This window comes from Prenolepis imparis, unplaced genomic scaffold, assembly GCF_030444845.1.
Source record: "Prenolepis imparis isolate NDT839.2.m4 unplaced genomic scaffold, iyPreImpa1.0 SCAF_127, whole genome shotgun sequence".
Taxonomy (NCBI): Eukaryota; Metazoa; Arthropoda; class Insecta; order Hymenoptera; family Formicidae; genus Prenolepis; species Prenolepis imparis.
The window spans coordinates 32360-59691 of NW_028141285.1; the positions used below are offsets into that span (position 1 = coordinate 32360).

General features: G+C 38.8%; 1 protein-coding gene across 1 annotated transcript; it reads right to left on the minus strand.

Annotated features, from left to right (window-relative positions):
- Positions 1-24258: 24258 nt before the first annotated feature.
- Positions 24259-26799, minus strand: LOC145947719 (uncharacterized). The gene is made up of 3 exons (XM_083057496.1): positions 26197-26799; positions 25439-25940; positions 24259-24494 (listed from the first exon to the last, which is right to left on the minus strand). The coding sequence occupies exons 1-3, from the start codon at positions 26797-26799 to the stop codon at positions 24259-24261; spliced, it is 1341 nt and encodes a 446-aa protein (XP_082913622.1).
- Between the last annotated feature and the right edge of the window lie 533 nt (positions 26800-27332).

Genomic DNA, 27332 nt, shown 5'->3' on the forward strand with positions numbered 1-27332 from the left:
AAGAGTTAACACACGTTACCGACTTGATACGAACACATAACGATCTATTCCGTCTATCGAACGAGATGTTAGGTTACACAGACAAAATGTCTCACAAAATCCCAACAACCGACGACCAACCAATCCACACTAAACAGTACCGATTCCCGCCTATCCACAAGGACGAGATAAACAAACAGGTTAGAGAATTATTAGACAACGACGTAATAAAACCCCTGAGTCTCCCTACAATTCGCCCCTGTGGATCGTCCCTAAAAAGCCCGATTCAAAGGGAAACAAGCGTTGGAGAATGGTCGTCAACTATCGAGCGTTAAACGAAAAAACAATAGGCGACGCGTACCCGCTACCAAATATAACAGAAATCCTCGACCAGTTAGGGAGCGCAAAATACTTCAGCGTTTGACCTCGCATCCAGTTCCACCAAATCCCGATGCATGAGTCGCACGCGCAAAAGACGGCTTTTTCAACACCTCATGGGCATTACGAATTTAAACGAATGCCATTCGGTTTAAAGAATGCCCCAGCGACGTTTCAGCGACTCATGGACCAGGTTCTATGCGGACTACAGGGAACTGAACTTTTTGTATATCTCGATGACATAGTATTGTACGCGAGCTCATTACGCGAACACGAAATCAAATTCAACAAACTGGCCGAAAGATTGCGTAGGGCTAACCTAAATCTCCAACCAGATAAATGCGAGTTCCTACGTAAAGAGGTCGGATACCTAGGTCACATAATCAGTGACGAGGGAGTAAAACCAGATCCGTCTAAGTTGCTCGCGATTAAAGAATTCCCCAGACCCCGACATGCTGTTGTGCCTCTCAGGGTACAACGGGATTTGTAGGATACTTTGAGGGGTCCGTTAGTCTTAGGAGTTAGGACTCCGAGTATCGAGGGTGGTGAAAAGAACACTTTGGTCACAAGAGAAGAGTTTATTCCAACTCACGTGTACAATTCTTTGGTATGTCGAATCGCAGCGCGTCCTCACAATAGATTAGCTGTAATTACTTGTCGCCCTCGGTTCGGAATACGGCCCCGAGGAGTTAATCAGGCGCGCTTATATTACCCGAAAGTAGGTTTTGTTTTTCGGTTAATGTGTCGCCTGTATGCAATCGGTTTTGCATCGTCTGCGTTTTACGATCTGGAATGTGTCGCGATGTCTTAACGCGTGTATGCAATCGGTTGCGTTTTTGATTTCGAGGCGCGCGCTATATCTTTTGAAATGCTGATTCTGCGTTCTCTTTTGTGGGTTTTTAGGTCGTGGTTGGGTCATAGTGTTTACGGTTACAACACTCTTCCCCCGCGGAAAAAAGAAAACGGATCGAGTTTTCCTTTTCCCTATTCTTCACGTGATGGTTTTGTCTTCTATTTCTTCGGTACAATATTATGGCTATTGTACTTATAATAAGAATGGCTGTATCACCTGATATTGGATATATAACTTGTTTTTTTAAAAACGGATTGACGCTGACGTTGTCTAGATCTTCTGTTAGATCTTGTAGTCTCGAGCTTAAATCCTTTAGTTCGGTAGGGTTCTGAATTATTTTCTTTAACTGTATTGTATTCAGGTTCGCTGGTATTTCGATTTTTAACCTTGAGATATTATATTCTGGTAAGTACGCTTGGAGATATGTGCCGTCTATGGTTCCCGAAGTTTTTACAATCATGTCGGCTGTTACTAATTTACAAGTGTTGCCTAGTGTGATTCGTCCTGTCCCCGCGATGGTTGTCCTATATTCTTCATGGTGTTGGCAGTTTATGGTTATCGGCTGCTCGGTAAGTGTGGAGTACAACCATGAGTGCTGGTTAGTCAGCTCAATCCATATGGTATGATTGGAATGTATATATCGTATGTCGCATAACTTTTGCCCTGGGGGGGGTGTGTGTGTATGCTTGAATTTCGCAGATCACATTGTCGTTTATGTGATAGATGGGCCTATTTTGTTCGCATATATAGTGATTGTCTACATTAACACATTTTTCTAAATTACTTTGCGTTATTGTTAGATAGGTTTGATTTTCGTTATCAATGGCTACTATCGGTTGGTTTATTTCTGCGAAGGTAAATAAATTCCCGTGGCTATAACTCGGTAGGGGGATAGCCTTCACTATGTTATATCTAGGATGCGAAATTAGTGGGAAGCGCAAAATAGTGTGTACGTAAGGGTTATTAAAATATGCGCTAACGGTTACGAATTTTTCAATCGTGAGAGAATTGTCTTCGGAGATTCCGAAGGGGAAGAATAGTCCTTGGGGCACTTGTGACGTGGCTTCCTTGAGACTTTCTATGATTTGATCTAACGGAATTAACCTCGGATGTATCCTTCCTGTTTTTACTGCCATTAAGTGTTCGATGACGCGTTCTCATCAAATCCGTTATTATGGCATTAACTATGGAGAAGTATTCGTGTATTTCTTCTCGTTGTACTTGATTTGCCATCTGTTTTTGGATTTTGGTGGTGAAATTGAGTAGTAGTTGTTCGTTGTATTGTGTTGTTTTTTCCAGATTATCGATGTGGGCAATTGTTGTGTTTAAAATTTTTACTTGAGTTTTCATCGTGTGATGCAGTGTTTGCTCTTGATTTTGTAAGAGGAGTAGTTGTTCCTTGATGACCTTGTCGTCATTGGCATCCATGGTTCCGAAGAGTGTTTTTGCTAGTGACCCGATCCCGTCGAGTAGTCATCTTCGTTTGTTTGTCGGTGTCCTGTATATGGTGTTTACTCGTTTTAAGAGGTGTGTTAATTTATCATTCTCCGTTTCGATAATCGTTTTTTGGATTTGACAGCTTTTTTTATTTTGTATCTTGTGTAGGAGGTGTCCGTGATCAATATAATTTTGTAAATCGTGGAATCTTTTATTTAAGGTTCCTAGGTCTATATTAATTATTAACTTTCAGGTGGATTCTACTTGATGTAGATAACCGATTTTTTCGAAGTATATCCCTGGCTCTCGATTAAATTGTTCTACCTCGTATTCCTCTTCTAGGTCCTTTCTTGCGGTAGTAGGCTGCATCTTCCATGTCATTAGCGCTCTGGAATGGAAATAGATGTGCCGAAATTTTTCTTTCTTAATGTTCTATGAACGCTTTTAAACGGGCATGTGTATTTATTATCTTTCGTCCTACTTTAATATTATAATTGACATCGGAGATTTTGTCAATGATTGTGTACGATCCGGTCCATAATGCATCGAGTTTTTTGGATCGACCCCTGCGGACGGTTTCGTTGTGTAATAGTACTTTTTCTCTTACCTTGAACGTGGTATTCTTCGATTTTTTGTCGTAGTTATCCTTTGCTTTCACCTTTTCGTTTTTTAAGTGTTCCTTTGCGATTTGCTGGGCGGCGCGTAATTTTTCTTTCAATTCTTGCGCGTAGTCATCGTATGTATATGTCGGCTTCGGGGGTTGCGATAATGCCGTAGGTAGGGTTGCTTGATGCCCGTAAAGTAGTTCGAACGGCGTGAACCCCGTGGCTGTATGCGGTGTGGTGTTATATGCAAACATTGCGTATGATGTCCATTCATCCCAGTCTGTTTGTTCAGCATTAATGTAGTGGCGAAGATATTCTGCTAAGGTACGGGTGAGGTATTCTGCTAAGGTACGGTGTGATCGTTCCAAGGCTCCGTTGCTTTCTGGATGGTATGCAGTTGTCTAAATTTTCTCAATTTTTCTTAAGTTAGTAATTTACAGACGTCCTTGAACATTTCGCTAAGGAAGTTTGTACCCTGGTCGGTTAAGACCTTTTCTTGGATACCATGTTCGAAGATAATTTTTGTTACGAATTCCCGTGCAATTGTTGCGGCTTCTTGATTAGTTATCGGAATCGCTTTACTAAATTTAGTTAGATTATCTTGGAAGGTAAGTACATATTTATTCCCATTACCAGAGATCGTTAGGGGTCCTACGATGTCTAAAGCGCATTTTTTGAATGGTTTGCTTGCGGTATCTGTTATTACCAGCGGTGCTTTGTTTTTTCGCGAAAGTTTATTTTTTTGGCAGAGTTTACATTTTGCTACATAGTTTTCTACGTCCTTAGTCAGTCCTTTCCAGTTGTGTAGTAACCGGATTCTGTTAATGGTGCGTTCGGTCCCTTGATGTCCTCCTAGGGGTGCGTCGTGATACTCATATAGTATGCGGCGTTTCTCCTCTTCCGTGTATTTCCGCTCTGTTTTTGTGTCATTAATTTCTTCTTTATCGATTTTATTAATTTCTTCTTCATCGATTTTATTAATTTCACCTACGTGTCGGCTGAGTGCGTCGGCGTTTTTATTAGCTTTGCCTGCCTTGTGTACAATCTCGTAATCGTATTCTTCAAGTTTTAATCGCCAACGCATCAATCGCGATCCAGGTTCCGTTACATTAAATAACCATACTAATGGTTTGTGATCGGTGATAATTTTGAATTTCGTACCATACAGATAAGGCCTGAAATGTTTTACTGCCCATACTATGGCTAGTAGTTCCTTTTCAGTAGTATTATAGTTATGTTCCGCCCGCGACAAAATTCTGCTTGCGTAAGCAATCGGGCGGTCTTGTCCTACCGGGCCTTGCGACAGTATGGCTCCGATGGCGTAATCTGAGGCATCCGTTGTTACGAGGAATTCCTGATCGAATTCCGGATATTTTAGTATGGGTGCGGTAGTTAATTTATTTTTTAACGTGTCAAATGCGTTTTGCTGTTCGCTGTTCCACTCAAATTTTTCTTCCTTTTTTGTTAATTTTGTCAAGGGTTTAGCAATTTTTGAGAAATTTTCTATAAATTTTCTATAGTAACCTGCTAAACCTATGAACGCTTGTATTTCCTTAGCTTTGGTGGGAGTGGGGAATTTTTTTACGGCGTTTATTTTGGAAGGATCAGGCATGATCCCCTTTTCTGTAACGATGTGCCCTAAATATATTACTTCCTTTCTAAGGAACTCGCATTTGTCTGGTTGGAGTTTTAAGTTGTGTCACTGACGAGGTACTATTAAAGACCGATGGTCTTACGGGAGTTAGTGTGACTGGAAAAAGAGCGCTGTGTACTAGCGCCCTCTCAGTAATATTGCGGCCGAAGTGAGAAATAGTAACTAAATCTAATTGTAAGAGATAATAAAATAATACATGTGTATAGTAACACGAGAAATGCAATTTAAAAAAAAATTATTTTAGAGTATATATATGTATATACGAGTATATACGAAATATTTATATATATATATATATATATATATATATAATTATTTAAATATATCGTACATGTATATATTTCGAAATGATGATGTTTCTTTTCAAATAATAAAAACATTTATTCACAGTATTTTTTAAAAAGAAAAATTTAGCTCTTAAATTTATAATATATATACACACATTTTCCACGTCATTTCAGATATTATATATATATTATTATACACATTATTATGGAAATGACATATAGGAAATGTAACAAATTTAAAAGCCAAATTTCTCTCTCTCTCTCTCTTTCTCTTTTTCTTCTTTTCTTCTTTCATATCTCGTAAACAAGCATTGAAATCTCTCCCGAGGTTTAATATTACTTATTTTACTTTTCTGGTTTGTTTTATTTATGTGACAAATGGCTTTTGTTTGTATTACATTTTTTATATTTTCTATTTGATATTTTTGAATGTAATTTTATTAGATTAATAAGATTTTTGCGATTAAAATGACATCAATTATAACATAAATTGGATAATTTTTCACTGAACAAGTAATTCAAATTACATATTTAATTAAAAATTATCCGATTTATGTCGTGTTTGGTGTCATTTTAATCGCTAAAATTTCATTAATCCATTAAAATTATTTTTAAACCGATAAAATGCAAATTAAAAGTTTTAGTTTTTATTTAAAAGGTATTTACATTCGTGAATTTATTGTAGATAAGGAAAGGTTCTCGATGTCGTCGAAGGCAGAGCGAGAACGAATAAAGAGCGAGCGAAATGACGTATCATCAAAGAGTTCCGAAGTCTCTCTCGCGAGGCTCCCTTTATCTATAATCTTTCATATCATATGACATGTTACTAGAGAAAATAAAATTTGTATAATTCGCAATTTATCGATTTGAAAATAATTTTAATGGATTATTGAGATTTTTGCGATTAAAATGACACCAAACACGACATAAATCGGATAATTTTTAATTAAATATGTAATTTTAATTACTTGTTCAGTGAAAAATTATCCAATTTATGTTATAATTGATGTCATTTTAATCGCAAAAATCTTATTAATCTAATAAAATTACATTCAAAAATATAAAATAAAAAATATAAAAAATTTAGTACAAACAAAAGCCATTTGTCACATATATAAAACAAGCCAGAAAAGTAAAATAAGAAATATTAAACCTCGAGAGAGATTTCAATGCTTGTTTACAAGATATGAAAGAAGAAAAGAAGAAAAAGAGAAAGAGAGAGAGAGAAATTTGGCTGTTAAATTTGTTACATTTCCTATATGTCATTTCAAAAATAATGTGTATAATATTATATATATATATATATATATATATATATATATGTATATATGAAATATGTATAATATGATTTAGTAAGGGTAAACTGGGTAAACTGTTCTTATTTGTTGTCCTCTGTACAGATCAAACCGGTCGGTAATGTCATCATCCTCCAATTACCTCCGGGCCCACCGAGCCCACTTGGTAGACACGAAAATTTACCCAGGGCTGTCGGTCTTTAATAGTACCTCGTCAGTGGTTGTGTTTACGTAATCTGTAGAGAACCTCGGCGAGTCGCATGTGGTGGTCCTCTAGGCTGTTACCGTATATTACTATATCGTCCAAGTATACGAGACATTTGATCCCTTGTAGTCCCGTCAGCACGGAGTTCATTAACCGTTGGAATGTAGCTGGCGCGTTCGTTAACCCGAATGGCATTCGATTGAACTCGTAATGTCCATACGGTGTGGAAAATGCAGTCTTGCATTTATCGGGCTCGGCCATGGGTATCTGATGGTAGCGCGACGCTAGATCCAAGGTGGTGAAGTACTTTGCATTTCCCAGTTGGTCTAGTATATCCATTATGTTCGGTATTGGAAAAGAATCGCCTATGGTTAAATTATTAAGTTTCCGGAAATCTACAACTATGCGTAATTTTCGGTTTCCTTCCGCATCCGCTTTTTTGAGGACCACAAGTAAAGGCGCATTCCATTGGCTGTTACTAGGTCGGATTAGCTTGTCCTTCAACATGCCCTCTATTTGTTTATTTATTTCTTTTTTGTGTTTCTCCGGCAATCGGTATGAGCGTACATTTACAGGTGCACTGTCAGCTCGGAGCGCGATTTCGTGTGACGTAGTCGGAGTGCAAGTCAGCGCGTCTCCTTTAAGGTAAAACACGTCACCGAATTCCTCACAGATTTGAAGCAATGTTTTTTCTTCTTCTTGATTGAGATGTTGTAGTCGGAGTAAATTTTTATATTCTCTCTGCGGGAGAGTGTAGGCGCTTCCTGGAGAGGCGGGACATTCTCTCTTCGAGCCACCGTGTTCGTAATTTCCTCGACGTTTACCCATGGAGTTGACATTTTAATGTATTTTTCGGTTGTATTTATAACGCTAATCGGGCATGAAAATTCTTCTGATTCTACGAGACAGTGTCCGATAAATACTCCGGGCAGCATTTCTTCGGCGCGTACCACGCCTACCTTATTCGAGTCGGTGGTGGCTCGGATGATTGTTCCGCTTCGCGGCTTCAGCATTAGCGCGCGGTACGGGCGTAATTTTAATATTGTCTCTGCTAGTTGTAGCTGTTTTTTGGATGCGTCTTAATAAGTCATTCTCTCGTCGCATTAACTGCAGCTCGCGCTCCATCAATTGCTTATCTCTCCGACACAACTCCATTTCTCGTCGCAGATATTCGACCTCAGTGTCGATCACGCTCGGTTCGTCTACTTCCTCGTTACTCTCCTCCTCACTCGGCACCCGCGACATCCATCCTCCCGCTGGATCTCTCTCAAAAAGTCTGGCTATTAATTCATTTTTCGCGCCAGTAGTCGCCAGGCCCTTCCCTCGCAGTATCGCTTTAAGTTCGTTGACGGTGAAATTGTTTGCGTCTTTCTCAGTGCTTGCCATTCTCTCTCGTCAACCAATTTTCATAACAATCGCGAAAAATCAATACTTGTGGAACAATTATCAATTATCGATTTCGCGTCGCAGCCGTTCACTGCCCTTCGCAGCGTCAACTCACGTCAGATCCCGGCTGAGCCCCCAAAATTGTAAGCGCAGATGAACGGCAGTAAAGAAATTGTTCTAAATCCCTCAGTGAAAAATAAGATAGAATATATTTGGCTCAAGATACAATATAATTTGGCAATGTCAACGGTATTAAATTCGAGCGAGGACTGTTCCTTCCGACAGTTAATCGGCTGTATTTATTTCTTTCGCTTAGACTTCTAGATAATTCTTGACTTTTCGGTTATTGCTTTGTCTTACGACCTCGTCAAGGTAATCGGAGATATTGTTTTTACTTGGCTGTCTCACGAAACAATCCGAGTCGACTTACACTGTTTTTGTTTGCGTCCATATTATAATGCCGAGTTTGTCTCGAGTAAATATAACGGTCGAGACAAATACTTTTATTATCGATTCGCAATATCTAAGATAAATTATTCACGCGATACAATATTATAATTTAAAATAATTCCGATCCTACATTACTTTGTCGTATCTTTCAATTTTATAGATCTGATGCACAGCATGACAAATCATTATGTAACACGTAACGTATAATTTCACGATACATGCTACAATCGCATGATAACGTATTATCTTCTTCACTTCTTGGAAAATGTACATTCCTATATGATTATGTTTTCTTAAAATACAATTTATAAATATGTAAACAAACATGTGCAACAGATGAATGAAAATGTCTATATATTATTATTTATCAATTTATACACTTAATTATTAATGAAGAATTTTGATTAAAGTAGCCAATCTTTTCTAATCTTTCAATCCCGAAAATAAAAAAACAAGATAAAAATCATATTTTTGACAAAAGTTGTAAAATAAACATTAAACTGAGTAAATGGCAATATGAGCCTAGGCGCTGTTAATAGGGCGCAATTTTTTAAAAAATTAAATGTATTATATAAGCATTCAAACGCACATCGTTTATTTAGATCCAAATTATCTTAATAAAATATTCGCGGACGTTTCGGATCCTTCTTAGGGCCATCTTCAGCGCAAAAAAAAACCTTAATACCGAGATTAACATAGAATTTGTAGGTGAAGGATATTACAAGACACAACATAAGCAATTGATTATCGCAAAATAATTGTGTAAAATAAATGTAAAAAAAGATACAACACAAATATACAAATAAGCAAATGGCATTAAGACATGTGGTTTTGAAATAGAGAAGCTCTAAATAAGAACGTGTAATGACGTTTGTACCGCTTTCCATTTTGTTCGTATCCATACAGGTGTAATTATACAGAATTTTTAAAATTGATGTTACAGCTAATAATGTCATTTTATGAGAAATTTTATTTCTGTAAACGGGTGATGTTTTGTAGTTGTTTGTAGACGTTTGTACCGCTTTCCGTTTCGTTTGTACCCCTACAGGTGTAAATATATCGAATGTTCAAAATTGATATTAGAGCTATTAATGTCATTTTTGGGATATTTCAATTTTGTATACGGATGCTGTTTTGTAATTGCCTGCAGACGTTTGTACCGCTATCCGTTTTGTTTGTACCCCTACAGGTGTAAATACACCGAGTTTTAAATATTGATGTTACAGCTAATAGTGTCATTTTTTAAGATATTTTAATTCTGTAAACGAATATTGTTTTGTAATTGTCTGCAGACGTTTGTACCGCTATCGGTTTTGTTTGTACCCTTACAGGTGTAAATATACCGAATGTTCAAAATTGATATTAGAGCTAATAATGTCATTTTTGGGATATTTCAATTTTGTATACGGGTGCTGTTTTGTAATTGCCTGCAGACGTTTGTACCGCTTTCCGTTTCGTTTGTACCCCTACAGGTGTAAGTATACCGAATGTTCAAATTTGATGTTACAGCTAATAGTGTCATTTTTTAAGATATTTTAATTCTGTACCGAATATTGTTTTGTAATTGTCTGCAGACGTTTGTACCGCTTTCCGTTTTGTTTGTACCCTTACAGGTGTAAATATACCGAATGTTCAAAATTGATATTAGAGCTAATAATGTCATTTTTGGGATATTTCAATTCTGTAAACAGGTGCTGTTTTGTTACCATCTGCAGATGTTTGTGTTGCTTTCCATTTTGTTTGTTATATTTCAATTTTGTATACGGGTGCTGTTTTGTAATTGCTTGCAGACGTTTGTACCGCTTTCCATTTTGGCATTCACTTCCCCAAACAAATTTAACTTGACTTTCTGTCAGCGCGTAAAGGGGCTTTGCCAAAGAAGAAAATCTTTCACAAATTTCCTATAATACGAACAAAACCCTAAGAAACTGTTTCTTTGTATGGGGGATCGGCCAATCTTTTACGGCAACAATCTTTTCCGGATCCGTAATCACGCCCTCTTCGGAAATTACGAGAATATTTTACATTTTTTTGGAAGAGAATACATTTTTTTGGATTAATTTTTAAATTAGCTTCTTTTAATCGCGAAAATACCAAATTTAAATTTTCGAGCATTTCTTCAAAACTTTTTCCAAAAATTATTACGTCATCCAAATATACCAAACATATTTTTGATAATAAACCGTGTAAAACTTTCTCCATAAGTCGTTCAAATGTCGCGGGGGCGTTACATAAACCGAACGGCATTACTGTAAATTGCCAAAGACCTCTGCCGATCGAGAAGGCCGTCTTTTCTTTGTCCTCCGATCGGACTTTTAGTTGCCAATAACCACTTTTCAAATCTAATGTGGAAAACCAACAATTACCTGTAAGTTGATCTAAAATGTCGTCGATTCTGGGAAGGGGGTATGAATCCTTTACCGTGATATTATTCAATTTCCGGTAATCGACGCAAATCTTAAACTGCCATCCTTTTTCCTCACCATGACAGCCGGAGAAATCCAGGGACTTTGTGATTCCTCAATAACTCCTTGTTCTCTCATATCCTCAATTATTTTATCTACTTCCTTCCTTAAATGAATTGGAATTCGACGAGGTACCTGCTTTATGAGGAGAGAGTCTTTCACATTGATAACATGTTCAACAACATTGCAATTGCCAGCCACAATAATTTCAGAGAATACATCACAATAATTATTTAAAAAGTTAGCAAAAATTTCTTTTTCTGTATTTTTTAAATTTATTGAATTATTTTTGAAAAGTTCTTTTAAAATAGATGGAATTTCATAAGAATCTTCGATTCGAGAGCAATTATAAATTATTTCTTTATTTGATTCCAATTCTTAAATTCATAATCAAAAATATTTTCTAAGTTAATTTTTTGAAGAAAATCGGCTCCCAATAAACAATTATCTTTTATGGTGGCAACGAACATAGGAAATAAAATCGAATGCTTTCCAACCTCTACTCTAACCTCTACTTGAAATTCAATTGATACTTTTTCTCCCGTCGGATATCTTAGATTGCAATTTTCAACTCTAACCTTTTTAATATCTTTATCTATTAACTCTTTATTAATAACAGAAACATTGGAGCCCGTGTCTATTTTCAAAGAATAATCTTTACCATTTATTCTTCCATTGTAATAGAAATTATTTTGTCTAATTCTAGCAATATCAAAATTAATAAAACGATTCACTGTCGGGGCTTTTTGAGAGAAAGTCGAGCTCACCCCGCGTAGCTCGACTAAACCGCGTTTCCCTTCTCTTCAGGGCATTCTGACCGGAAATGCCCTGTTTTCCCGCACGTCCAGCATTCCCTGCCTTTCGAGGAAAAATTACTCCCTCGCCATTTCTCTTTCGAAGGACCCTTCTTATCGTGATTTTTCCGCGCGCTATTTTTATCGCTCTTATCACCGTTCCCGTTTTTCTCATCATGATCTTTCCGCGCGCCGTTCCTCTCCGCCTTTTGATAAAAATTCGCGCTATTAAATTTTCCGTAATTAGATTTTGCGAAATTTTCTCTCCTTTTCTCAAAATTTTCTCCCTGAATAATTTTTACCGTTTTTGCTCTCTCAAAGGCCAAATTTAAGGAGGTTATTCCTTCTAACTGAAGGGTCCTCCTCAAGAAACCATCGAAGAGAGCCGAAATAAATTGCGCGCACGCGATTTTATCCCTTACTGCGTACGGACATTCGGGATATGCAAATCGTGACAACCTTTCCAACTCAGCACCAAAAGAAGCAAGATCTTCCCCAAATTTTTGTTTTCGATTCGTAAATAACGAAAGTAGATATACTATGAGAGTTCTAACCCAGGTCCTCTGAGGGGGGTGCGGGGCGCGGGGGGTTTTCCGAGACGAGGGGTATGACGTCACGCGGGGTGGGGGTATCTCGTAGGCGCGGGGGCTGACGTCACGCGGGTGGAGGGGGATGTTTCGACAAAAGAGGGGAAGTTTTCTGAGTGCAATATTTGTAGATGGTATCTTTACGACTTTTTTATGAGGGTTCTTAGACATATTCCCCAAAAAGGTATAGAACAAGCGCCGATGATTGACAATTTTGTACCCTCGTTAATATAATTTTATTATGGAAGCGCCGATGTCCGGCTGCTCGAACTTGTCAACGGAGCGTTCTAGAGTTCATTAAAACTATGTTTCCCATTTTATGGACATTTTATAGGTGCAAATGTAAAAGCGTTGACGTTCGGCAGCTTTGTACCCTCGCAGAAAATCTCCCATAAACGAGAGCGAAACATCTTCCATAATATCTTTTAAGGAAAAATTGCGACGTATCGGCGCCAACGTTCGGCTGCTCGAATTTTTATAAACAGATAGCGCTCGATTTTATTACTATGATATTCCTTTGCGATAATTTTGAGAGGGATAGGGCTGAAGCTTATGGAGAGTGGGTCTCCGCGTCAAAAAGTCTTTAGCATTCGACGAGTTAAAGTGTCCTATGCGAAGTGTCAGTGGCACAGTGCAGTGAGTTAAAAAGAAATGGAAAATAATAATTTCGAGAGAATATTAGACGAGTCATCTGATGAAGATCACGAGTTGTCGGATAACAATGTAGACGAATCTGACGAAGATCATTGTTGTTGAGTGACAGTAATTATATTAGTGATCGCAGTGAGGACCTTACGGATATTCACGACAAGGTAGTGTCTAATTCACAAATCCTTGCGCTAAACGGACGTACAAAAGTTTGCGCCATATACTTTTATTATTCTACGGGTGGTGCTCTGGCTTTATCTACTTCATGTATGATCTCTATTCAAGATTTCGGACACATGTATGCTGTACGAAAGCATGTGATTAAATTACACAATGCAGTGGATTGCCGATGGTGTTGCTATTGTAGAAAATCATTGTGTCAGATATTTCCATGTGATATGTGTCCTATTTGCACAAAATAAACTTTTGGAGATTGTGCTGGGACACTTAAAGTGAGAATTCTACAAGTGTTGTGAAAATGGCGAGTCAGAAAAAATCGAAGGTGTCTTCGGTACAGTTTCTACGAAATCGTGAACTCGGTGTACAGAAACCCCAAACAAAAGATTTGGCCCATTTTATAGAAATTCATGAAGATATTTTAAGAACAACTGGCGGTTTATCTAAATGCTTCAGAGCACACAACAATATCAAATGCTTTCGACGTCGCTATAAAAGCTGTGTGGTTTACTTTAAAGGATCTGAGAACCCATATATTGGTCGAATGGATATGCCATCACCATCGGCATCATGCGAATCATCGGATTATGATTTTTCGGACAAAGATATTGAGGAACCATTATAATTTTTCAGACCGAGATATTGAGGAACCATATTCTCCCTAATCTATCATGGAGGCAGTATGTAATACTTGTAAGTATTTATTTAAATAAATTAAAATATTTATAAATTAATAAAAAAAAATTTTCTGTTATGCAGAAGGGACCCCTTGCTGTCCCATAATGGTCCTCTACCGCCTCGCTGCCACCGCCCCACCACCTCGCAGCCGCTGCTCAACCGCTTGCCGCCGACGCATTAAAAATTTTTATATTTTGTATTTTAAATTTATATTGTTTATCTATTTATCTTATTATTTGTATTTTTCTTATATATTCATATTATATTATTATATTTTTTATATTTTTATATTATATTCATATTATATTATTATATTCTTATATATTCTTATATTTTAAATTTTAAATTCACATACACACATATTCATACGCACACACACACGCACACACACATACACACACAAAATTATAAATATTACACATACCTATTTTATGAATAAAAAAAATTATTTTAAACATAAAAACACATATTTTACTTTAGAATAATTCCTCTCTTTCCTCCCATTTATATTAAGAATATTATTATAAAAGAATTATTATAATTAATATTGGAAAAAAATATTTAAAAAAAAAATCTCCTTCGCATGCACCTCGCGCTATCTCTTTCTTCTCTCTCGCGCTATCTCTCTCACGGTTCCTAGCCTCGCGCTATCTGTCACTCTTTCGTGTACCTCGCCGCGACATATCTCTCCTTCACATGCGCTATCTCTTTCTTCTCTCACGCTACCTCTCAGTCTCTAGCCTGGCGTTTCCCCTTCCCCGTATGACGTCAGGACCCCGCAAGGACCCCGCAACAAGTTATGTATGAGAGCTGCTTACGGGTGGGAGAATGGAAATGCATGCAAAAATTACATCATAATTTAGACTTTAAAAACTCTTTATTTATATATTTTTTCTAACATATTATGGACTAAAAATTAAAGCTGCCAGCTCACAATCGATGAGTTGATGTTTATTGAAGGCGTCGCTAGCGCGTATTACATTTGATACTTCTTTAGGATTCTCGTTACATTGGACGCGATATTTGAAAATTGTGTAAATTTAACATCGACTGTCTCGGTAATTTTAACCAATCGATCAAAAGATACATCAATGCATGGATCGAGATCGAACATACGGTGTAACGTCGATTCGATCATCATCATACATACATTTGAAGATTCGAGACTTATGAGTTTGGCGTTGTTAATCGTATGAACTCGCATTGTTAGCGGTCCAACGCTTATAAAACTGTGGACATCATTAGAGTCGTTCCGAAGAAAATTTTAAAGTATCATCGAATATGAAATTTTTATGCTTTTATTCCATATATTCCTACAATTTTTTTTGAAGATCTTATATTGAAAATTATTGTATGGAATTCACAAATTTGACATAATAACTTTATAAAAGCGTATTTATTTCGTTTTTAAATCGGATTTTTTTTTATGCAAAGAATAATATTATAAAATCGTAAATCCCCTTACTAATCTTGATCATTGAATAAATCTCACCATTTATCTACATTTCCCTTCAATCAGAAATTTATATAAATTTAAAATCATACTATATTATCGTATGCAATTAATTATAATTGCGATTTAGTGCGATTATTTATATTTATAGTAAAAAATGGAAAAATGTTTATATTTGTTTTATTTGAATATAAATGCATAACGAGAAGACTAGAGGAGACCGGGACTAGTAGGTTCAGTTCAAAGATATTATAAAACCTTTATTAAAGATATTAAAATATCTCTTTTGTTATAAAATATATTTTTTTTTGTTTTGAACACGCGTTTAGATTGGTCATCACTAATTAAATAAAAATATATTATATAACTAATTTTTATCAGATCTATATTGATATTTTATTTCTTCTAATATAACAATATTAATATGTGTGCAATTGAAAACTATTAAAATCATCAAAAAAGCCCGATCTCTAAAAGTTAATAAATTATATAATTTTTTCCGTGATTCACGTATATGGCACCACTGTGCGACATCTCTCTCGCGCTATCTCTCGTAAACACCTCACGCTCTCTCTCTCTCTCTCTCTCTCTCTCTCTCTCTTTTAAGCATTCTCATGGTCCTTTCCGCAGGTATAAACAAAACAGCGTATGGCGTATAGCATTACGGTGAGCGCTGATGTCCTACCGCTCGAATTTATAAACAGATATTTATTACTACGATTTATCTGATGGGGCTGAAGCTTATGGAGAGAGGGTCTGTCTCTGCGATGTTCATCACAAAGTTTAAAGCAGTCGCTGAGCTAAGTATCGCTAAGTGTCATCGAGCTAAGTTATTAAGTGCAGTGCAAAATGCCTTTTGGATCGGGAGACATTTTGGGCTCAAATTTTTTTTTAACAAGAATATCCTTAGGACTTCATGAAATAATAGACATAATATCTTGGAAGACCCACCTGCTAGAAAATTTATTGAGGACTCTGTTCCTTATATTCACAATGCCGGTAAGTTTTTATTATTATATAATAAATTTGTTTATTAATATTATCTACCAAATTTGTCGATTTTCAGAAAATAACCGAGGAATCCATCCAAATCGGTGGATACCTTAATCATCGGCATATAGAACAAGTACGAAATTATCGGTGGTGCGATCGGCGGGAATTGGCCGAGCTATGGGACGACGCGGAGGGGATCGTGGAATGGGCACAGGATTACTAGTGAGATGACGTCTTCTGCCTCAGAAAATTGTTCGGCGAGGAATCATATCCTCCCGAACCTGTCAGGGAGGAATTATGGGTCTAGTGAGTATCTCTTTTTAATTTTAAATATTATTAAAATAATAAAATAATTAATAAAAATTTTAAATTTTTTAAGTTGTTTTTATATCGCTAGTACAATAATCAAAGGGGTAGTTGTAAATTAATCGACCAAACTAGCCAAAATTTGTTTATTTAATAGAAGTTACATCGCTTCGACCATATGGTTGTGGTCCTTTTCAAGTATAAACTGAAATAATAATTAATTTAAAAAAAACGGTTTGAATACAAAAAACAGTAATATACATAAATGGATTTGCTATAAAATTTTGAGTACATACGTTCTTATTGAAACACTTCACAAATTTAAGTTAAAACAAATCATTAATGTGATTACGAATTTTTTATACATTAATTCTTTTTTGTATATGTCGTTTGATGATGTGTTTAGGTTAAACAATTATTAAGTAAGATATCATTCACCATCTCAATGTTTTTATGATGGAAAATGTCATTGGATAGTAGAATGACATGATCAACCAGATTATAAATAGTATTAATTTTATATTTTAAAGGGTGGTTAGAAAAAAAAAGTTTATATATCTTCCAGAACATGTAGGTTTCCTGTACCAATTAGTAATGAGTCTATTGTCTGAACGAATGATCGTTGTATTTAGGAAATTAATGGAAGAACTGACTTCAATTTCATATGTGAAATTCAAGCGTTGGTGGTAATTATTAAAAGTCATTAATATCTCATCTATTTTTGTACGTGGCAATATAGCAAAAACGTCGTCTACATATCTATAATATATGGGGACAGTGAAACTTAACAAACTTAAACATTGTGTCTCCAAATCATCCATCACAATATCTGCTATGATAGGTGATAAAAGAGAACCCATCGGGCTGCCAAATATTTGTTCATAAAACTGACCATTGAAGCTGAAACTAGTTGAATCTAAAATCAATTCTATTGAATGTAAAAATTGAGCTAAATTGAAATTTGTGTTCTTAGCAATGTCAATCCAACGTTTTTTAACGGCATTTAAAACCAACTCTTTAGGAATATTTGTGAATAATGAACTAACATCTAAAGATATCATTATATCATTATCATTAATAAAAGTATCTTTAATATTTTTAACGTTTATAAGCAGTGGTATCAACGCAGAGTACTGTTCAAAGCCGTTTCTGAGCCGTTCGTAGTCGTTTCTGACCCGTTCAAAGCCGTTTATGACCCGTTCGTAGCCGTTTCTGACCCGTTCAAAGCCGTTACTGTCCCGTTCGTAGTCGTTCTTGAGCCGTTCTTTGCCGTTTCTGACCCGTTCAAAGCTGTTTCTGAGTCGTTTTTGACCCGTTCGAAGCCGTTTCTGAGCCGTTCGTAGTCGTTTCTGAGTTAAGGTTACAGACTGCGATAAACGAGCGATAAACGTTAAAAATATTAAACATACTTTTATTAATGATAATGATATAATGATATCTTTAGATGTTAGTTCATTATTCACAAATATTCCTAAAGAGTTGGTTATAAATGCCGTTAAAAAACGTTGGATTGACATTGCTAAGAACACAAATTTCAATTTAGCTCAATTTTTACATTCAATAGAATTGATTTTAGATTCAACTAGTTTCAGCTTCAATGGTCAGTTTTATGAACAAATATTTGGCAGCCCGATGAGTTCTCTTTTATCACCTATCATAGCAGATATTGTGATGGATGATTTGGAGACACAATGTTTAAGTTTGTTAAGTTTCACTGTCCCCATATATTATAGATATGTAGACGACGTTTTTGCTATATTGCCACGTACAAAAATAGATGAGATATTAATGACTTTTAATAATTACCACCAACGCTTGAATTTCACATATGAAATTGAAGTCAGTTCTTCCATTAATTTCCTAAATACAACGATCATTCGTTCAGACAATAGACTCATTACTAATTGGTACAGGAAACCTACATGTTCTGGAAGATATATAAACTTTTTTTTCTAACCACCCTTTAAAATATAAAATTAATACTATTTATAATCTGGTTGATCATGTCATTCTACTATCCAATGACATTTTCCATCATAAAAACATTGAGATGGTGAATGATATCTTACTTAATAATTGTTTAACCTAAACACATCATCAAACGACATATACAAAAAAGAATTAATGTATAAAAAATTCGTAATCACATTAATGATTGTGATATGAATCGTGGACAATCTGACAGAACATCTTTTATTTCCATATTTATCTTTTATTGCCATATGCTAAAGATGTGAGTTATGATCTATGTCGTGTTATGCGTGGCATGGGCTTCAACGTCTATAAAATAACCAAAAAAAAGCTAAATACATTGATTAAACGTGGTAAAGATAGTTTACATAATGATCAGAGAACTAATGTTGTATATAAATTAGATTGCAAAAACTGTAATGCGTCATATATCGGCCAAACAAAAAGGCGCTTACTCGAGTGAAAGAGCATTTTAACAATATAAAATTGCATGAAACCAATCATTCCGTTATAAGTAAACATAAATTGGAATTCGGACATGAATTTGATTTGGACAAAACCTAATATATTATATAATGAGAAATATGTGAAAAAGAGAGAAATCGCGGAAATGTTGTATATTAAAAAATTCAATAATACAATCAACCTACAAAAGGACACAGATAGCTTAAATAAAATCTATGACAAAATAATAAAGGTCGTTTAGCTTGGTTTCCTATTTTTATATTTCAGTCACTGACAAAGTTTCATACTGATACAATGTTTCTCTCTCTTTAAAATTCAACAAGATGTTAATGATTTGTTTTAACTTAAATTTGTGAAGTGTTTCAATAAGAACGTATGTACTCAAAATTTTATAGCAAATCCATTTATGTATATTACTGTTTTTTGTATTCAAACCGTTTTTTTTAAATTAATTATTATTTCAGTTTATACTTGAAAAGGACCACAACCATATGGTCGAAGCGATGTAACTTCTATTAAATAAACAAATTTTGGCTAGTTTGGTCGATTAATTTACAACTACCCCTTTGATTATTGTACTAGCGATATAAAAACAACTTAAAAAATTTAAAATTTTTATTAATTATTTTATTATTTTAATAATATTTAAAATTAAAAAGAGATACTCACTAGACCCATAATTCCTCCCTGACAGGTTCGGGAGGATATGATTCCTCGCCGAACAATTTTCTGAGGCAGAAGACGTCATCTCACTAGTAATCCTGTGCCCATTCCACGATCCCCTCCGCGTCGTCCCATAGCTCGGCCAATTCCCGCCGATCGCACCACCGATAATTTCGTACTTGTTCTATATGCCGATGATTAAGGTATCCACCGATTTGGATGGATTCCTCGGTTATTTTCTGAAAATCGACAAATTTGGTAGATAATATTAATAAACAAATTTATTATATAATAATAAAAACTTACCGGCATTGTGAATATAAGGAACAGAGTCCTCAATAAATTTTCTAGCAGGTGGGTCTTCCAAGATATTATGTCTATTATTTCATGAAGTCCTAAGGATATTCTTGTTAAAAAAAAATTTGAGCCCAAAATGTCTCCCGATCCAAAAGGCATTTTGCACTGCACTTAATAACTTAGCTCGATGACACTTAGCGATACTTAGTTCAGCGACTGCTTTAAACTTTGTGATGAACATCGCAGAGACAGACCCTCTCTCCATAAGCTTCAGCCCCATCAGATAAATCGTAGTAATAAATATCTGTTTATAAATTCGAGCGGTAGGACATCAGCGCTCACCGTAATGCTATACGCCATACGCTGTTTTGTTTATACCTGCGGAAAGGACCATGAGAATGCTTAAAAGAGAGAGAGAGAGAGAGAGAGAGAGAGCGTGAGGTGTTTACGAGAGATAGCGCGAGAGAGATGTCGCACAGTGGTGCCATATACGTGAATCACGGAAAAAATTATATAATTTATTAACTCTTAGCGATCGGGCTTTTTTGATGATTTTAATAGTTTTCAATTGCACACATATCAATATTGTTATATTAGAAGAAATAAAACATCAATATAGATCTGATAAAAATTAGTTATATAATATATTTTTATTTAATTAGTGATGACCAATCTAAACGCGTGTTCAAAACAAAAAAAATATATTTTATAACAAAAGAGGTATTTTATAATATCTTTGAACTGAGCGATTTCACATTGATCATTGAACTGAGCCTACTAGCCCCGGTCTCCTCTAGTCTTCTCGTTATGCATTTATATTCAAATAAAACAAATATAAACATTTTTCCATTTTTTATTATAAATATAAATAATCGCACTAAATCGCAATTGTAATTAATTGCATACGATAATATAGTATGATTTTAAATTTATATAAATTTCTGATTGAAGGGAAATGTAGATAAATGGTGAGATTTATTCAATGATCAAGATCAGTAAGGGGATTTACGATTTTATAATATTATTCTTTGCATAAAAAAAAATCCGATTTAAAAACTGAAGCTGCTATTGAATTACTCAAGATACAATGGCGTATGCCTCATGTACTATTGAATGAGGTTAATAAACTGTCCTTGCTACGAGTATTGGAAAGCGGGCAATTCTTAAACATGAGTTTTCGCGCTTGTGATCTATACGAATTTCCTCTGCTACATAGTACAACCAAGCATTCATGGACTGTGAAAACTGCTTCTCAGCTGGAAAAGCCGCGATATGTGATCTTTGCACTGCAAACTGAAAAAAATATTATGACAAAAGATGTTACTGTATTCGATCATTGTAAATTAGCCAACGTAAAGCTGTATCTAAACTCTGAATCTTATCCCTATGATGATTTAAATTTAGATTTTGAAAAAAATAGATTCGCCCTCTTGTTTGATATGTACTCTCGTTTTCGCAAATCTTATTACGGGTGTGATATTGAGAATGTACTAACTATCGCGAAATTTCTACATTGCGGTCCTCTCGCAGTTATTGATTGTTCGCGACAAAATGATTCTGTTAAAAATTCTACCGTGAGAATAGAGTTTGAATGTAAGGAAGATGTACCGGCAAATATTACAGCATATTGTCTCATCTTGCATGATCGTGTTGTTGAATATTGTCCTTTGTCCAACGTAGTTCGTAAAATTACATAATCAGCAATTATCCCCTCCTCCGATGTAATATAAATGATTGAGATTTTTAACAATCTGCATCAGTCGTCCAACATTCTTGCAACAAAATGGTTGTACCGACGTTTGTGGATCTGCAAGGATTTATTCTCAATAAACGATTTATCGTGAAGGAAGCGGCGATTCTGAGAAGAGGATTCGTTGTTTCACATTATTTCTTCACATGCCCCGTACCATGGGGTGCGCTCATAAAATCGGAGAGACGTCAAGCTTCATGGTTGACTCGAAATCATCATGGATTGCAATGGGAAGATGGAAGCGTTCCCTACTGCATGGCTCAGCGTTTGATTACAACAGCTATCGCTGGTATGATACAAGAAGAAGAAGAGACATCCTCTCTTGTGTACGTAAAAGGCCATGAAAAGCGAGAATGGTTGACCAATATAATGGACGATGCGAGAAACGGTTTCATTATTGAGACCTTGGATGCAAACTATGAAGATATTCCTGCATTAAACAACTTAGATACTACCTATAGCCTACGTTGCGATAAACATGTAAAAAATTGTGCTTTAGAAAATGTATTTAAAATATTTAATTGGTGGTCAAATCATCACAATGATTCGCCACACCCTTTTTTTGAATAAATTAATATTGAAATAATATTATCTTTTGGTAGACTTAAATTCGACGTAACTAGCAAAAGTTTATTCAATTATATTCACAACGTTTCGACCATTTGGTTGTGGTCCTTATCAAGTGAAAAACACTATAACAAAGGATTGACAAGTAATTTTTACATTTAAAACGCATATAAAGAATAAAATAAAACTGAAATTACAAAAGAACTTACTTAATTGATAAACGATGTGGTGGTTAAATTATAAATATATAAATCTAAATCATCAAAGTAATAAAATGTAAATAGAGACAATCAAAGAAAATTAAGTAAGTTCTTAGTTATATAATAAAAATTATTTTAAATATTAAAAAAAAATGTATTTATTTTAGAATAGGTCCTCTCCCCTTCCTCATCCTAAAAATATTAATTAAAAAAAAATATTTAAAAAATTCTCTCTCGCGTCCGCCTCTCGCGCTCTCCTTCGCTGCATCAGCTCTCGCGCTCTCCATCGCCGCATCGTCTCGCAACATCTCTCTCTCGCTCTTGTGATATCTCTCTCGCGTGCACCTCGCGCTCTCCTTCGCTGCATCAGCTCTCGCGCTCTCCTTCGCGTCATCTCGCTACCTCTCGTCATCTCGCGCTATCTCTCTCGCTCTTGCATATACGCCTCGCTGCAACACCTTGCGCTCTCAATCGCCACATCATCTCGCTACCGCTATCTCTCTTTCGCGAACGTCTCTCTCGCGACATCTCTCTCTCGCGTTCGCCTCGCGCTATCCTTCGCATTCCTCTCTCCCCGCGGACCCCTTACCCAAAAAGTTTCATGCGGTCTTTCGCGGATTCCCCTCTCCCCGCAGACCCCTCGCGGACCCGTCACCTAAAATCGCGGACGCTCCCCTCCCCGCGGACCCCTCCCGGACCATAAAATCGCGGACGCTCCCCTCCCCGCGGACCCCTCGCGGACCCTAACCTCGCGGACGCTCCCCTCCCCGCGGGCCTCTCGCGGACCCTAACCTCGCGGACGCCTCCCCCTCCCCGCGGACCCCTCGCGGACCCTAAAATCGCAGACGCTTCCCCCTCCCCGCGGCCCCCTCGCGGACCCTAACCTCGCGGACGCCTCCCCCTCCCCGCGGACCCCTCGCGGACCCTAAAATCGCAGACGCTTCCCCCTCCCCGCGGACGCCTCCCCCTCCCACGTGACGTCATTCCCCCTCCCCGCGTGACGTCATTCCCCCCTCCCCGCGTGACGTCATTTCCCGCGCCCTGGGTTCCCCTCGCCCCTCACCCCCCCTCATTGCCCCTGAGTTAGAATCGGCATAGTATTACTACTGATATTCAGTAAATTCTAATTTCTAATAATTACTGGTTATAGTTCGGGCTATAACACCATTTAAAATTACTTTCGACTTTAGATTAATTCGATTTTCAATAATATATTTCAAAATTAATTAAGCGTCGATCGCTTTATGAGCTATGCAAATAATTTGTTTGAAACATTTTGTCGTTCGCGTTGCAAATTCAACAAATTGTTTCACAGGATTATGACGAAACACAAAATCGCGCATACATCAACGACAACGCACAAACATTTCGTTTTCCTCCGCGCACGCTTCGCAAATTTTTGTTGTACCACGCAAATGATCAGAACATATTTTTTCACGTTTGGCGTAACTTTAAACGTCTCATCTTGCCGCGTTTCAAAATCATAGAATACAAATGCAACGCGTCCCTTGTTACGTCCGCGCGGAGTCGCGGGGTATAATTCGCGGAGTATATTTTCGCGAACAACGTACTCGGACTATTGCGCAAGACAACGTCGCTTTTCGGAGATTTACTTCCGGGGATTGCCCGCGACGGAGGCTATCCGAATGTATGGTCACGCATCGAGAGCGGATAGATACGAGAGTGAGTAGGAAACACGAATTTGCGTTGTTTAGTCAAAGGTATTCTGGATACCTGTCGAACGAATTGTTAATCGCGTGGAAAACGGTCACTACTGTATTGCCGTCACTATTCGTGTAGGGAGTTTCTTCTCCGTCGAGATACTTTAGATACGCGATTTGACACATGAGACAGTGGTGGTGTGGATCGCGAGTTTGTGTCAGTCTGTTTAAATTACACACGGAACACGTTATTCCAGTAGGCAACTCGCCGATTACGAGAAGGTGCTTTACTGAAATTACCCAATTAGACTTTTCGCTTGTGCTTAATTTGAAGTAACAATGCACAACGCGGCGTCCGTACCATTTTTTTTTTTTTTTTTTAACGTGAAGGAAATCCTTTATGGATACCCATGCCCCTCGGGAAAGAAGCATGGGTTATGTGGGACTGCTTGCTCCCCTTAACCGAGCCACGAATAGTTCGGCTAGGGGGCCCAAGCTTACCGCACTAAAACCCATACGGTGGCCAGCTCGGGCGTTGTAGGGGTTTCCCGGGAATCTGGCGATTGCACTACTTCCGGGAAACCCCCGCCTGACTATCCCATGGGAGTCACTGCGTTTGGTTACTGCGACTCCCTGTCCCTCGCCATGTTGACTTGGCGAGGGACTTGTCTTCCCGACAGTTTGCGGTGCGGAAGGGCCACACTTCCGCACCGCGCCCCCCTGGATACAACTATATCCCCATGAAGGACGGGACCAGATTCGGATTTCCCGCCCGAAGCCTGATCCCCCTCCCCCTGTGTGGGTTTACTGAGGTAGTCCTAGTAGTGGACTACCTCCTTCACACAGGGGGGTAGAGCTTGCCGCACGTTGCACAGGTGGTCCTCCTGTTCTAGAGGACCACTCGTTTGCTCCTTCCCGTGAGGCCTATTTCCGAGGAGAGGATTCAGGTTCGGCTATAATCGCCTCCTCTGTTCCCCCCCTCCTCGGTCTCCTTCTCTCTCCCGGCCTCGGCGGGTGCCGCGGGTTTCGGCGACGGGGTCGCAACCTGCGAGGCGTAGGTACTCGCCCGTCTCCGTCGTCGCCACTGCTCCCGTCACTTCGTGGGGCGCGTTCGCGCTCCCTTTCTGCCTCCTCCTTCTGCAACATTACTGTTTCGCAGAAGGAGGAGACCGCCTTCCAAGCCTCTTCACTGTCAATCATCTTTGGAATGATGACCGACAGTGAGAGGTCTCACCCACCGCCGCCGTAAGGACACCGCGCTCATCGGCCCATGCCAAACAATGGGCCAATATGTGTTGCGCGGTGTCCAACTCATCCCAACAGTGGTGGCAGTGGGTCGTCCGCTCCTTACCGATCTTGCACAGAAAGTCAGCGAAGGATCCATGCCCCATTATTATCTGCGCAAGACGGTATGACACCTCGCCGTGCGTCCTTTCCACCCACTCTTCTAATACTGGACGCACGGCGCCGACGACTCTTCTCCCTGAGTTGGTCTCGGGAATATTGGCAAGATATTCCCTCCACCTTTCCAGGAGACGTCGTCGGGCCTGGACCCTCATGATGCCTTTGACTCTAGCCGTTAACTTGACATTCCGCCTCTGGAGCTCCCGCGTCTGGATGTACGTTTCTTCGTACATCCCCGCGACCTGCTCCATCAGCGGGAGCCCGGCCAGAGTCGTGGCCGCCGCGTGCGAGACCGTTCTGTAGCCGCGAATTACCCTGATCGCTACGCGCCGCTATACGTCGCAGTGCGTTCTTGATCTTTCGGGTGGTATTCGCAGCCTCTGCCCATGGGTGCTCCGTATAGGGCTACCGCATTAACGATTCCCGCATACATCCGACGCACTCGACCGTCGGGCCCTCCCAAGTTAGGGAGTAGGCGACTTAGAGCTGCCGCCACTCTCTCCACTTTTGGGCCCAACTGATCGAAGTGATCTATGAAAGTCCATTTTCCGTCCAGGATTAGACCCAGGTATTCATTCGGGTCGTTACTTGGACGGGGGTGTCATCCACCATGACATGGGTCGCCGGTGGCTCTCCTTGAGAGTGTAGGTATAGCGCCTCCGTTTTGTGAGGCGCTACTTTTAGACCCATGCCATGGATGCTACGGACAACGCATGCAACCGCCAGCTCCGTCCTCATCTTTGCTTCCCTCCAGTCTGCTCCCCCGACCAGCACTAACGTGTCGTCTGCATAACAGACGATACTGCAGCCGGGGGGGAGAGCGGTGCGAAGCACATTGTCAAACGCGAGGTCCCACAGCAGGGGGCCTAACACTGACCCCTGTGGGACCCCGCAGGACATCTCGCACTGGAGTCCGTCTCTATTGCGATACTCCAGTCTTCTATCCCGGAAGTAACTCTTTATTACCCTCACGAGGTACGCGGGGACGCAATGCCTTTCCATCGCGATCCCCACTTGATTCCAGGGCAGGGTGTTAAATGCATTGACGATGTCTAGCGACACCGCCATGGCCACCCTGCCCTCTTCCATTTCAGACTCCGCAAGAGATCGGACAATTGTCGCGCTTGATCGCATCAATTGTCGATCTTCTCTCGCGGAATCCGTATTGGTCCTCGTGAAGGTCTGGCCCATCCCGGGACAGGTGTTCGACGAGGCGGTTTGCTACCACTCTTTCGAGTAGTTTCCCCACCTCGTCAAGCAGGCATATCGGTCTGTAAGCGGGAGGAAGTCCCGCTGCACCGCTCCCTTTTGGGATGAGGACCACTTTGGCCCTCTCCCAGACTGGAGGGAAGCTCCCCTCTTTTAGGCAGTCGGTAAAGAGCTGCCTAACGTAGCTCGATACAGACGGATCGTCCAAGGCCAGAACCCAGACCCGTGAATTCCATCCGGTCCCGGGGCCTTATTGCCCCGAGACCTGAGTCTTTTTACAATCCCGACCATCTCTGCCTCCGTGACCTTTAGCTCGTCCTCCCACCCCGCCCGCTCCTCCCGTTCGAAAGGAGCCCGGGCGATGGTGGGGAAGAGCTTGTCAAGCTTCTCCTCAAGGTCCCGGGGGTCCAGGGATTCCGTCACGGAGGGCGCCCTTCGCATTTTGTTCATGACTGTTCTGTATGGACGCCCCCATGGGTCCGAGTTCAGCATGAGCAGATGCTCGTCCCACGCCC